The sequence below is a fragment of the Lissotriton helveticus genome, chromosome 1_1, assembly GCF_964261635.1.
Source record: "Lissotriton helveticus chromosome 1_1, aLisHel1.1, whole genome shotgun sequence".
Taxonomy (NCBI): domain Eukaryota; kingdom Metazoa; phylum Chordata; class Amphibia; order Caudata; family Salamandridae; genus Lissotriton; species Lissotriton helveticus.
Window position 1 is genome coordinate 270,695,559 of NC_136057.1, and position 13,419 is coordinate 270,708,977.

Consider the following 13,419-nt stretch of genomic DNA (forward strand, 5'->3'; position numbering starts at 1 on the left):
CGGCGTGGGAGATGATGTTGAGGTCGTGATGGCGGGCCACTTGTGCAAGGGGGGCCATGTAGATGTTGAACAGCGTCGGGCTGAGGGATGAGCCCTGGGGGACGCCGCAGATGATGTCGGTGGCTTCGGATGGGAAGGGTGGGAGGCGGATGCTCTGCGTTCTGCCGGAGAGGAAGGACTTGGTCCAGTCAAGGGCCTTCTCTTGGATTCCGGCTTCTAGGAGGAGTCTTTAGAGTGCGATGGCAGACCGCGTCGAAGGCGGCCGAGAGGTCCAGAAGGATGAGGGCTGATGTTTTGCCGTTGTCTAGTTGGCACCTGATGTCGTCTGTGGCGGCGATGAGGGCTGTCTCGGTGCTGTGGTTTCGTCTGAATCCGGACTGGGACGGGTCCAAGATGTTGTTGTCTTCCAGGTGGCGGTCCAATTGCCTGTTGACGATTTTCTCGATGACTTTTGCCGGGAGCAGGGAGATGGGCCGGACGTTCTTGAGGTCCTTGGGGTCCGCCTTGGGCTTCTTGAGGAGGGCTTTGATTTTGGCAGGCTTTCAGCTTTCCGGGAATGTCGCTGTTTAGAAGGAGATGTTGATGACCTTCAGTAGTTGGGGTGCGATGGCTGCATCTGCTTTGTTGAATACGTGGTGTGGGCACGGTCCTGACAGAGATCCTGAGTGGATGGAGTTCATGACCTTCCGTGTCTTGTCGTCGTTTGAGCAGGAGTTTAGGCGGATGGCGCTGGTGGTGTTCACAGGGGAGGTGGAGTCTGGCGTAGTCGGGGTGGTTGTGGTGTTAAAGCTGTCGTGGATGTCAGCGATCTTGCGGTGGAAGAAGATGGCTAGTGAGTCGCACAGTTCTTGTGAGTGCGGGATGTCATTGGCGTTGGAGAGTTCCTTTACGATGCTGAAGAGTTCTTTGCTGTCATGTGCGTTGTTGTCCAAGCGGTCTTTTAAGGAGGATCTCTTGGCTAATCTGATGAGGTGGTGATGTCTGCGGGTGGCGTCCTTGTGGGCTGCGTGGTTGTCCGGTGTGCGTTTGTGGAGTCATATTTTCTCCAGTTTCCAGCATGCACGTTTGGAGGTCTGGTGCTCGTCGGTGAACTAGGTGGCTCTCTTGCTGGCGTGGCTGTTGGAGGGTTTCTTGAGCGGGGTGAGGGTGTTGGCGCAGTCGTCGATCCACTGTCTGAGGTTACGGGCTGCGGCGTCTGGGTTGGTGGGGTCGGTGGGTGGGTTCTGGGCGAGGGTGGTGATCAACCGGTCTTCGTGAATTTTCTCCAGCAGCGGCGAGGCAGCTGTTGGGTGCGGTGGTGCGTGGTTGGTTTCTTGAAGGTGAAATGAATGCAGCGGTGGTCGGTCCAGTGAAGTTTGTTGGTGTGGTCGAAGGCGACGTGGGTGCCTGTGGAGAAGACGGCATCCAGCATGTGGTCGGGGCATTGGAGGGTGTGGTGACGAGTTGCTTGAGGCCGAGGTTGGCGAGGTTGTCGATCAGGGTGGCGGAGTTGGCGTCTTTGTTCTCGAGGTGGAAGTTCAGGTCCCCGACGAGGATGTAGTCCGTGGAGGCGAGTGCGTGGGTGCTGGCGAGGTCGGCGATGGAGTCGCTGAACTGAGCCCGGGGGGGGGGGGTCTGTAGATGAGTGTTCCTCTGAGGGTGGTGTTGGGGTCGGTGTGGATCCGGAAGTGCAGGTGTTCGGCGGTGTTGGGGGTGTCGTCTGCGTTGGTGGCGACCTTGAGGGTGGACTTGTGGACGATGGCCATTCCTCCTCCGATTCCGTTGGTGTGATCCCTGCGGGTGATCTTGTAGCCATCCGGGATGGCTATGGCGATCGTGGGCGCTGAGGAGCCGTTCCACCAGGTCTCGGTCCGGAGGGCCACGTCTGGGGCGGAGGTGTCGAGCCGATCCCAGAGCTCGACAGCGTGTTTGCGTGCGGAGCGGGTGTTGAGGAGTATGCAGAGGAGGTGGTTGGGTCCAGTCCTTGGAGGTTTGGTGGTTTTGTCGCAGGTGAAGCTGCAGGTGCGGCAGGAGAAGGGTCCGTTTCAGGGTGGCCTGGAAGCAGGTGTGGTTTCGGCCAGTGTTGAGTGCGTGGAGGCTGCTGGCGTCGTAGTGGAGTCTGGTGTTGTGGCGTTCGCGGGGTCCAGGGGTTCTGGCACTGGGCGCGGCCCAGGCACGGACGAGCGCAGACGGGCACAGCACCAAAGTTAGAGCCAGACTAAACCAATCATGGTGGCCCTTCCCACTCGTCCTTTTAAAAAAAAAAAATTGTACATGAATGGAAATCTTGAAACAAGTGGAAGGAAGGCGAGGTGGGCATGATGAAGGAATGTCATGGAAAGAACAAGCAATGAAAATGCAATAGGTCTCGTCTTTGATTAAGTTAAAGGCATTTGCGTTGCTATACAATGCCATTAGCAAAGCAAATAGCTTTAACTTAATCAAAGGCGAGACCTATTGCATTTTGAATGATTATTTGTACTATGCATTAGGTGTTTTTAATCATAATTATTTTTGTACTCATTTAGCACATTGATTGATAAAATGTATTTTCCAGCCTTGAAAAAGTCTGAGTACAGACGAAACACATGTTGGCTAAATCATGTGCTGGGAATTTCTAAGAAACCAATAAAAAAGAATTATCAACTGATGACGCTCGTGGACTATTTTATATGCCCTGCATAGCACTCGACTTATCTTATTATCCCTATGAGTTGATTAATACATTGATTGAAATTGTGATTAACAATTGTGCATTACTGTTTTGGATTGATATAATTGTAAAGGGTGTGCTATAGTAGCTCTTTTCTTGTATGTATATATTCAATAATGTTCGGGTCCTTCTTGGACCCTTCCATACAAACTGTTAAGCAACAAAGCAAACTCTGTAATGCTTTCACACTTGTGACAAACTGACAACATCAAAAGGCATTTGGACTTAGTTTGATTTAGATATTTATTTTTTCCAGAAAAAATAAATCAGGATTACAGTTTGAAAAACAAACAAAAACAAAGGGAAAGAAAACTAAAATATAAGGCAAAAGTAAAATCTCACTGCCATCATCCCCTCAAAAAAACTTGAATTTTGTTACACCCTTTTGCTTAGCCTGTCCCCAACATCCTTCTCTCTCTTTATAATGTGTGAGTTCCCGCCTCTCACAAGCTCCAGTCAAACTGTGCTATCTTTAACCACAAAAACAATACTATGCCCTTTGCAGTCACCTTAGGCAGTAGGAGTCCACTCCACCACATGTGCAATACTTTTGGCGACCTGGTGTTAGAGCAAAGAATGAGGATATTCCAACCACAACTCACCTGCCAATGGTCAGTAGTGGATGCACCTTACAGCATTTTTATCAGACCAGAACACAGCTGGCATCGCTTTTTATGTGTAAGTCGCCATTTCATTTTATATTCAGAAAACTCATGTATCGCTCAGGCTTTAGCATGTGAATTCCTTATCGTAGGCAAAGGATGGAGTATTAGAGGTCCTAGTTCACACTAGAGATGATATGTGTGCTTGAGTCGTCAGCTGATCACAGGGGGTTCGACAGAACTCCTTCTCCCACTCTCAGCTCTTGCTAAAAAACATGACATGCAAAACAGCAGGACGATGGACCAAAAGCTAACTTCATTTCCCTGAAGGAACTTATTGGAACTGCTGCTGTGCATTGTCTAAAGTATAATCGTAATCTTTCAGATCCTTTACTTGAAATGCTTTATGTATTTCTCATATTGGAGATTTTATTTAAATTCACTTTTTACCCACTCTGGCACAATAGAAGAGGTTTCTAAAAGTCCAGCCACAGTCCTTCCTGAACAAAGCTGTGGTAGCTTAGTCAGAAAATATTCATACTGCGCTTGTTCTTTGCTAATTTAATTTGAGCTACTACTGGCAAGAACAAGTAAGGGCTATCACTACTATAGTATGTTTCAGAACCAGTTAGAGTGGGGAAAGAGGGACACGTTCCAAATATACTGGAAACTGCTTTGTGTACATTTCATGTTTACCTCGCAGGCAGAATATTATAGTGCATGTTTGGTCTCTCGACATGTTCTTCATTACTAGACTTGTGGATGGAACCATTATACAAGGTTAATGTAAAGCATGGCCTAAGTGAATTTGTATAGAAAATTAAGTAGGTATGGTTAAGCTAGAGGGCTCATGTGTTGCTCATTTGTTGGGGTAATCCTCAATTTTTTGACATATGTTATCCTTTTCCTTCCACTACCAATATACACACATTTTATATTTAGTTACTCCTGCAAATCTGCTCTGTCTGAAAAAGTACTTAACTTTCAATTGGTTTTCTTTCAGACTGCGACAAAAAACAGGGGGACTAGATGAAAAACAGTGTAAGATGCTCATAACTGATTACAATTTGTAAAATCTGACTACTGTGTGGACATATATCGGGGCACCACAGTATCAAAGAACAGATGGTTTTCTTTTCACTTAATCAGCCTCACAACAAAGATTCCAGCACCTTATTATATACCTGTTCGCAATGGACAACAGGGCATCACACTGCAGCATTGTCCTACAACCTCAGTTTATAGTGCCCCATCTACCCTGGTGAGGCTGATGCTCTATGGTAAGAATATGCTCCGGAGATCTGCGAGCAGAGGCACTAATAATGCCATACCTTGGTCCTGTGTGCCTAGCATGATGTGCCATGAGTGCAAGAAAGCAGGAGTTACACGTTGCAGAAGGGCAACTTACTCACTCATGTCAATAACTCACAGATCAGATGGTCGTTCTTTCAAAACAAACAGTGGAACAAGACTACACATGCTCATCTCTGCCACACAGAAAACACACTAAACATACAAAAACACACTGTGTCATTCTCAAAATGGCACATAAACAGGAAACAGTGTGCCTCGCTTGCATTACGGATTGTCTTCCTTAAACAGCAGTCAAATACAAAGGCAACCGGAGCATCTCATTTTCAAAGCAAATTCATACAAACATAATCGAAGAACGTCATTTACCAAAGAAAAACACTTCTCAGAAGTAAGCATAGCTAGTTGACCATTGCCAAGAAGGGACCTCTAAATCAGCGCAGGCACAGAGATCTGCAGCCTCCCACTGGCAAACAGCCGTACCAAGGAGTCCAAACACCGTTATTCTCTGAGCAACAGCACGAACAAATGCATTTCATTCTTCGAGAAGCCACGCAACATGAAATGAGAACACCGTACTCCCCAGGAGCCCACCTTACGCACATGGATCATAAGCGGCCGCACATGAAGCGTCTACATAGGGAGTATAAGCACCTCATTCAGGGAACCCACACCCCAGAATCAAAGCGCTTATATGTACAACATAGAAAGGCAAGCACAAGCCGCACACTATACCATCTCACTCCGAGCCGCCCGCCCAGCTTGGAAGCCCGTGCCCTCGTCCATTTCAGTCGTCCATGGTTGGCCCCGCTACAACCACAGAAACACAGCACAACAGTCAGGCCCGTTGCACCAGTTTAGCCTTCAAGTGAACACCACATTTCACGACTGACTGACTGACTACATACCACATGGAGTGAATAAACAGGCACTGTGATCTGCTACAGAGCTAACGGTTCTCCGTAAATGCTGGGCTTCGAGAGTAGTGAAGGTTTTTGTAGGTCCATGTACATTGTGCGTTCTGTGGAGATTTCACCCCTGAACTCTGAACCTGTGTCCGTGTGGCATGAGCTCCACAAGCTACCTGTTCGTTCCAGATCTGTCGGCCATCTTCTGTGCACCCCTGTTCTCGTCCATCTGTGATATCTGCAAGCTATTGCACTCTGGGTGGCCTGCACCGTCTTTCTATGAAGATTATAACCATGGAACATCTTCTATGCCCAGTGCTAGACCTAGAACTGCAGTTCATTGTACCCTAGTATTCTGAGGCTACTGGAGTGACTGAGCTGCGCACTGTTCCGCTCTGTGCACACCTCCTTTGTGTGCTTCTTCTTAGACCCAGTCTTTCAGGGACCAAGAGCTCCTCTTGTCCTGCCTCCTTCAAGAACCCTCTCACTAGTCTTTCTTCAGCACTCCCGCTATCACAAGAGGGTGTGTTTCAGGCATAATGTGCCCATCTGTCAAGTCAATGAAGAAGACATATTACCTTTCTCCATGAGGAGGACACAAGGGTGTTGCATTACTCCAGCCATACCGTGCTATTTGTATTACCCTGGAAACCGCCACCAACAGCCATCCCATTCGGTCCAATCACATAATACAGTCGTTCCGACAAATGTCTGTAGACTAGCATGGCTTGCTCCTGTCTTAATCGTTTTGACCAGAGACATTGGCAGCAACATGGAACGGTTTGCTTGTTAGGTTGGGGAGAGAAAATCAGGTGTTGGGGATGTGGCGTAAAGCTGCGCGTGAAGGAAGTTGAGTAAAGAGGTAAATGGAAGCAGAGGTGGTACAACAGTCTGCCTTGGGTCAGTAAAAATACTGACCCTCATATCTCCACACACAAACACACACTCACTCTCACAAACACCCCAACCTGTATTTACAGACACATTTATATGTATTTAGATATACATATATCTATATATATACTTATACATATATATATATATATATAGACAGATTTGCACTTAATCAACTTCAGCGTTAAACTGGCTAAGGCCACGCTGGTTGCCGGTGATCATGTTTCTGGACAGCGGCGAACCAGATTTCAGATGATTGGTTAAAGAGAGACCAAGGGAGGTGCAGGGCAAGAGGTGACGAGAAGCAGTGAGAGCCTCTGGGCAGTCCTCGCATACTGTTCTTGGCTGTCCACCCTCACGTCACATCAGGTTATCTTCTTGGCTTGTTTGTCCTGCTTTTCATCCTTCAGAAAATGTTAGGGCAAGCATCCCAGTCCTGTTTGTCCTTGCATTCCCAGTAGCCCCCGCGGTACACATGAGTCACCTCCTTCGTCACAGGGTCCGGTTTTCTCTCAAACCACAGTGCTTTGTACGATTCTGTGCCATTGCCTATAGGAAAGAAAGTTTGGGGAGAGGCTGAGAACAGATCAAAAGCAGGCATTATACAGTAGCATAAAACTAAAGACTCAGAGCAGCATGGCAGTAATCACAAGCTCTCGCAAATCCATTAAAACAGAAGTGATAATAGTGTGTGGAATTATTTTAATTACAGGTACACCCCACTCTGTGCTTGCTTGTGGGTATGACAGTTACTTAACTATTTAAATGCAGACATTAAAGGTCACAACCTTCCTCCCATTACCAAGTAATTTTCGAATTCACTGTTCCTAATCCACTAACACTGGTGACACTGACTGAAATTTTAACTTTCAATGTTTTTGTATATCAGTATGTACGCTTTTTTATCTTCAGTTTCATCATTCTTTCCAGCACCATACATTTTAAATACCCTGTCGTTTTAATCAATCTTTTCAATTCCACGTTCCAGGAGGCATTGCGAAATAACCATATTTTATTCAGGGGCCCATCAGTTCATGGAGGAAAAAAACACATTAAATTCTGACTCTTACGAACGAAACATGCAAACACATAGGTTTCTCTTTTCTTACCTTTCTAAATTTGTTTTTACCCCAGCAGTCCACCTTAAATGTTCAAACTTATTGCACGGACTTTCACCATATATATTAATTCTTCTGCATGTTTCTATATTAACCACTTTCTTTCTCCTTTGTTTAACCCTCAATGCTCGTGACGGAACCGTTCCGTCACGAGCCTCGGGTGGGCTGTGCTGGTGACGGAACGGTTCCGTCACGGCCCGCTCGCCGCGCCTGCGCTGACGTTCTGAAGAGCGGGCGGGGCTGTGATGGAACCGTCCCGTCATAAGCACAGCTCGCCCGCGGGCCGTGACGGAGCGGTTCCGTCACGAGCACGGGACCGCCGCGCAGCCCCGCCTCCCCCTTAGCGCTGCGGTGGAATAGCCGCCGCAGCGAAGGGGTTAAATCTCAGATTTTAGATCAGTCTGTTACTTTTTCAAACATTCATAGTATTACTTGCTCTTTTTTTCTTGGCCTATTCTTTGAATTTTTTTACTCTACTTGATAGGTACGGAAGACAGCTTAAATCCTGCATACAATTAATACCTCTTGGGTCCAGAGTATCTCATAATTCTACTCAAAGCATGTCTCTTCATAATAATTCTTCTCTTATGTCACCTCTGACACTTGTCTAAATCAGTTCCAACATGTCAAATTTGAATTGTGACAATAGATGTCCTTTTCCAAAAAATATTTTACCACTGGTGGTTTTACATTCTAAGGGGCACATGCATCAAGCCATTTTCCGTTCGCAAACAGGCCGATTCTCAGAATCAGTCCGTTTGCGACCGGAAAATGGCCATTTCTAATGCAACAAAGGCTTGACATTGGCACTCAGGTAATCGCAATTATTTGTGATTACGTAAATTGTGAATGCATTTAGGGAATCGCAATTTGCGATTCCCTAATGGCGATTCATGTAGCCTTTCCTAAATGCGAACTGTGCATTTAGGAAATGCTAATTACCATCAACTTCAAGTTGATGGTAATAAGAGCATGCTTTGAAAAATGCACAAAAATGAATTTTTTCAAATTGCCGTTTAGCGCACACATGCCCTTACAGCAAGTGTGTGCTTCACATGTGCACACTTACTTTTTTGGGGGGAAGCGTCAGGGGGGCCTTAGGCACCTGGGCACCCTTGTATTTGCTTTTGCAATTTGCAATTACCAATTTGGTAATCGCAATTTGCGAATGCATTACCATTCATTCCTGAATGAATGGAGTCACATTAGCTAATAGCAATTTGCAATTTCCAAACCGCTATTAGCTAATGTTAAGTAATCTCAAATCATTTTGGATTTCCTACATGCATAGCTTTTTGCGATTCCAAAATAGCGATTAGTTAAAAACTCCTATTTTATAATCGCAAAATGTATGCTTCATGCATGTGCCGCTAAATGTTTTCTTCATCATTCCTAAAGAATACAAGTGCACATGCATCATAATAAGCAAATAGCGATTCTTAAAGAATTGCAATTGTCTATGCATGTAGGAATCGCAAAACAAATTGCGATTCCTAAACATTCCTTAATTGCAACTCGCAAATTGTGAATCACAATTAAGGAATTGCTGCCTAGAGGCCCATAGGAATCAATGAAAATTGCATGCGCAATTTGCGATGACCAAATAAGTACTCGTAAATTGCGCATGCAATTTGAAGGGTGCGAGGGTGCCAAAAAGGACACCCTGTTGCACCCCTGAAATTGCCATGTGACCAAATGTTGCACACAGACACACATGCCCCAAGGGTGTGTGTGTGTGTAAGATGTAACTTTGAAAAATGCACTTTAGTGAATTTTTCAAAGGTTTCGCAAACTAACGGCCAGTTTCATTTGACGGTAATTTTCAAACCCCTAATAGCGAAATCGCTATTTCAATTTACATTATGCATTACATTTAAGGAATCGCACTTTGCTATTCCTTGAATGCAATCAGAATTTAAGTAATCACAAAGTCTGCGATTACTTAAATTGTGATTTTTGCATTTGGGATGATGCATCCCAAATGTAAAAATACCAGCAGCAAAGGGGCAGATTCTGAGATTCTGCCCGTTTGCGACCAGTTTTTTTGTTGATGCATGGGGCCCACAGTCTCCACTGACATTTTATTCCCTAAATACACGGTTTACTTTAACGTTATATAATCAAGAAGGTTTTTTTTTTCTCCCTGTAAATAAAAGGTGAGCCATATCTCTTGTTAACACAAACACAATTTGCAGAGGTCAAGCAAGAATAGGTTTCTTTTTGGGGGGGATGTATTAATAGTCATTGTTTCTTCTCTTCTATTCCTGCTCATATCAAAGCTATCAAAGATATTTCCCGCCCTGATATGCTATCCAAGGTCTTTCTTTATCCAGGTGTCTTAATTTATTATCGATGTGCCCACCTATAAGCACTATATGAAGAATAAGATTAAGTCTCCAAATCTTCTCGCATATGATTGGGCTGATGATTTGATGAGCAGATAAGAGAAGGAACTGACCAACTCTTCAAATAATTTGATGGAGTTTTTGGTCAAACTCAGATAGGAAGGTTAAGAAGTTACAGGAGGACAATAAGGAATTTCAAAAATGAAATTGAGGACTTAAATCTACCTGAACAAACCAAAAATAGTTAGGTGAATCTATTTTCCGGAGGCACTTAGTAGACATCACAAGGATATAGAGCAACACAAGGCAAAGACACTAAAGAGGGATGTACAGAACTATCTTGATGGTTGGTTGTTTACTCTTGCTGAGAAATGTGAACACTTGATCAAAACACAGAAGATGGAAAGGGTGGTATTTACATCGTTTTGGATCAGTGAAACATCCTCTATCACACTGACTAGTTGTGAGTGTGAAGTGAGAGACCCTGGAGAAGGAACGTCAGATAGTGAGTCAGGAAAAGCTTTTTATTTTTAGGAGAAATGGAAAGTCTAAGGAATAGAAACAAGAATTTGGCTACAAAAGGCTAGCTTCCCTATTAAAAAAACACATGAAGGGGTAAGAGTAGAAGAAACTAGTTTGAGGTTAAGGACAGGGATGCAAACCAGGCCATATAGCAGGACCAAACAACAGGCATGATTTCTGGCTTATCTATATCAATTGGTTTTTTTTTTTTTTAAAGAAATTTTTATTGAGCGGAACAGAAACCAGGTACAGGACGGATAAAAACCAATCTTTAAAATAATGGAGAGAAATCACAAGAAAAATACAGCTTCTTCTAAAAACCACAAACAGTCAAGCAGTCAATGTAGCTATTATCTATATCAATTGTTGATAAAATTATGTCAGAAGACTTTGGCAATTACGATGCGTCTGTAATCAACTTCTAAAACTCTGTCTCAACGTATGAAAGGAGGATGGGGTTTTGCCCAAGAGCACGTTGTAATGCATATCAGTTGAAGAGTGACCTTTTTTAAGTTTGTACAGAAAATGAAACTCAAACAAAATATTTTAGTGCACACACTACAATAACTAGGAGAACACAGCTAACAGTAGTTACAAGTGAGTATACAATTCAGTATATTCATAACTCTGCTCTATGAATGCCAATTGTGGTGAGTGAGATGAACCTAGCGTTTTACAGAACGTGTTTATGAATTTGGAGATCAATACTAGTTCATGTGTGGAAAGTAGGCTAAACGGGAAATTTAAATTATTCCCGTAATTACCTAGTGGGAACATTGTGGACTTATTTTACAGAGCAGTAACTATGGAACTAGACAAATGGAGTGGAAATAGTAAGAGGACACAGGGTAGAAAAGACAATTTAATTAAATTGGAGAGGTTAGCCTTACGTGAAATTCAGCAGGAAGGGATAGAATCATCAGAGAAGCAGAAAAGGAAGGCAACATTGTAGGTGTGAACAAGTTGACATATGATAATGAGGTTCTGGTACAATTATCAGATGATAGAAGCTATGAGAAGATTGAAAGGAACCTGATAAAAGAAATTAGTAAAAAAAAAAAAATGAATAGAGGAGCTGTGGAGTACAAGGCGATGTCCTTGAATGGAGTGAAGTCATGCAGCGGCAGTTCGATTGGTTGCTTGGGTGAGGCGATGTCCTTGCGTGGAGATGTATGGTGATGCAGTACTTGTGATAGGCTGCGTTGGCCGAGGCGATGTCCTGGCATGGAGCTGCATTGCACAGCAGCAGTTACGATGGACTGTTGTAGGCGATTCAGTATCCTTGCGTGCAGAAGAGGCGGTGTCGGTTCTGAAGGCAATGTGCTGCAAAGGAGATGTGACGGTTCTGTACGATCCACAGACGGGATGTCAGATCACCTTCAGGCCCACTTCCAAGAGTCTAGGACTTGGATGGCATCACTTGACATGGTGAGACTCACAGTCACAGAGTCCAGGTGCTGACTACAAGAGGCTAGCCATTGGAGTCACTCTGGAGGTCCTGGGTATAGGCTGCAGATCCAGTCCTCCTAACTCAGGCAAGGGGGCAGCACAACAGGGCAGTAGTCCAGCAGAGTGACAGTCCTTCAGGCAGTCTTTCTTCCTGACTGACTCTTCCACAGGTTCAGAGGTGTACAGAAGAGTGGTGTCTGAGGTCCAATATGTATATCTGGTGCCTTCTTGGAAGTGGGAGAAACATCCACAGGACTCCCTTTGAAGTGCTCAGGTTTCCTGCCTCCCCTGCCCTCGCTCCAGACTACTTACTGGGGGTATGCAAGCTTTTGTGTGAAAGCAGGACACAGCCTATCAGGTGTAATTGGGGCTGTGCCCAGCTCCAACCTCCTATCCTGCAGTGATGGCCCACCCAGGAATACCTCAGCTCTCTATTGTGTGTGGCTGTCTGGGAGAAAAACAAGAAGACCCAACTAACAACTACACCTAGTCTCGTGACCCAGATAGAGGCTGTAGGCACCAAAAGGCTATGGCAACAAAATGCAAACTTTATAAAAGTTGCATTTTCAAACTTGTAATTCAAAATCTGACTTTACCATAAAAGAGGATTTTTCATAAAATTACAAATACACCTACATGAACTGTTTACCCGGTCTCATTTGGAAGATATCCATATCAAAATGTAATAAGGTAACTAATGTTATCCAATGGAAGTGACAGGCCTTACAGTAGTGAAACACGAATTTGGGAGATTTTATCCAGGATATTTTAAACTTAAAAAGACATGTCCAACTATTTAAATACACTGCACCGCGCCCTCTAGGCTGTCGTGGGCCTAACCTAGGGGTGACGAGGAAGGTTTCGGCCTGGCAAAAGATTTATTTTACCAAGTCAAAACAGCAGTTTAAAACTACATTGACAGGCTACAAGGGCAAGCCTGAGTCAAGTTTGCAAGGCTACTTAGGTGAGTGGCACAACAAGTGCTGCAGGCCCACTAGTAGCGGTAATTGCAAACACAACAGTGATGGACAGAATGTGGATCAATGTCACACATTCACCCCAGTCAAAAGATCTGGGCCCAAATCCATCGTTTTTCCACTCCACACCACCCTGGGTTAGACAATGGCGATATGCAAATCAGCGCTGACCCTGTGCCCCATGGGAACAGTCCAGTCCGAACTACAAAAGCCATGTCCTTCCCAGAACGGAAACAAGCATCCGAGGACCGGCCCGGTTTCGAGGTAACACCTCTCATCAGCCCGGCTAGCTTGACTCCAGTGGTGTGGAGTGCCTGGGACTCACGTCTGAGCATCCCCAGTACACTTAGAGCGGTAATTGCAAACACAACAGTGATGGACAGAATGTGGATCAATGTCACACATTCACCCCAGTCAAAAGATCTGGGCCCAAATCCATTGTTTTTCCACTCCACACCACCCTGGGTTAGACAATGGCGATATGCAAATCAGCGCTGACCCTGTGCCCCATGGGAACAGTCCAGTCCGAACTACAAAAGCCATGTCCTTCCCAGAACGGAAACAAGCATCCGAGGACCGGCCCGGTTTCGAGGTAACACCT

At 44.9% G+C, this 13,419-nt stretch overlaps 1 protein-coding gene across 1 annotated transcript in view; it reads right to left on the reverse strand.

The window, feature by feature from the left end:
• Positions 1 to 2,917: 2,917 nt before the first annotated feature.
• The window catches only part of OSBP (oxysterol binding protein), a 460,407-nt gene continuing 449,905 nt past the window's right edge, over positions 2,918 to 13,419 (reverse strand). The window contains exon 14 of the mRNA XM_078666627.1: positions 2,918 to 6,956. Coding sequence (XP_078522753.1) covers positions 6,814 to 6,956 — 143 coding nt within the window. The 3' untranslated portion in view covers positions 2,918 to 6,813. The remainder of the gene's footprint in view (positions 6,957 to 13,419) is intronic.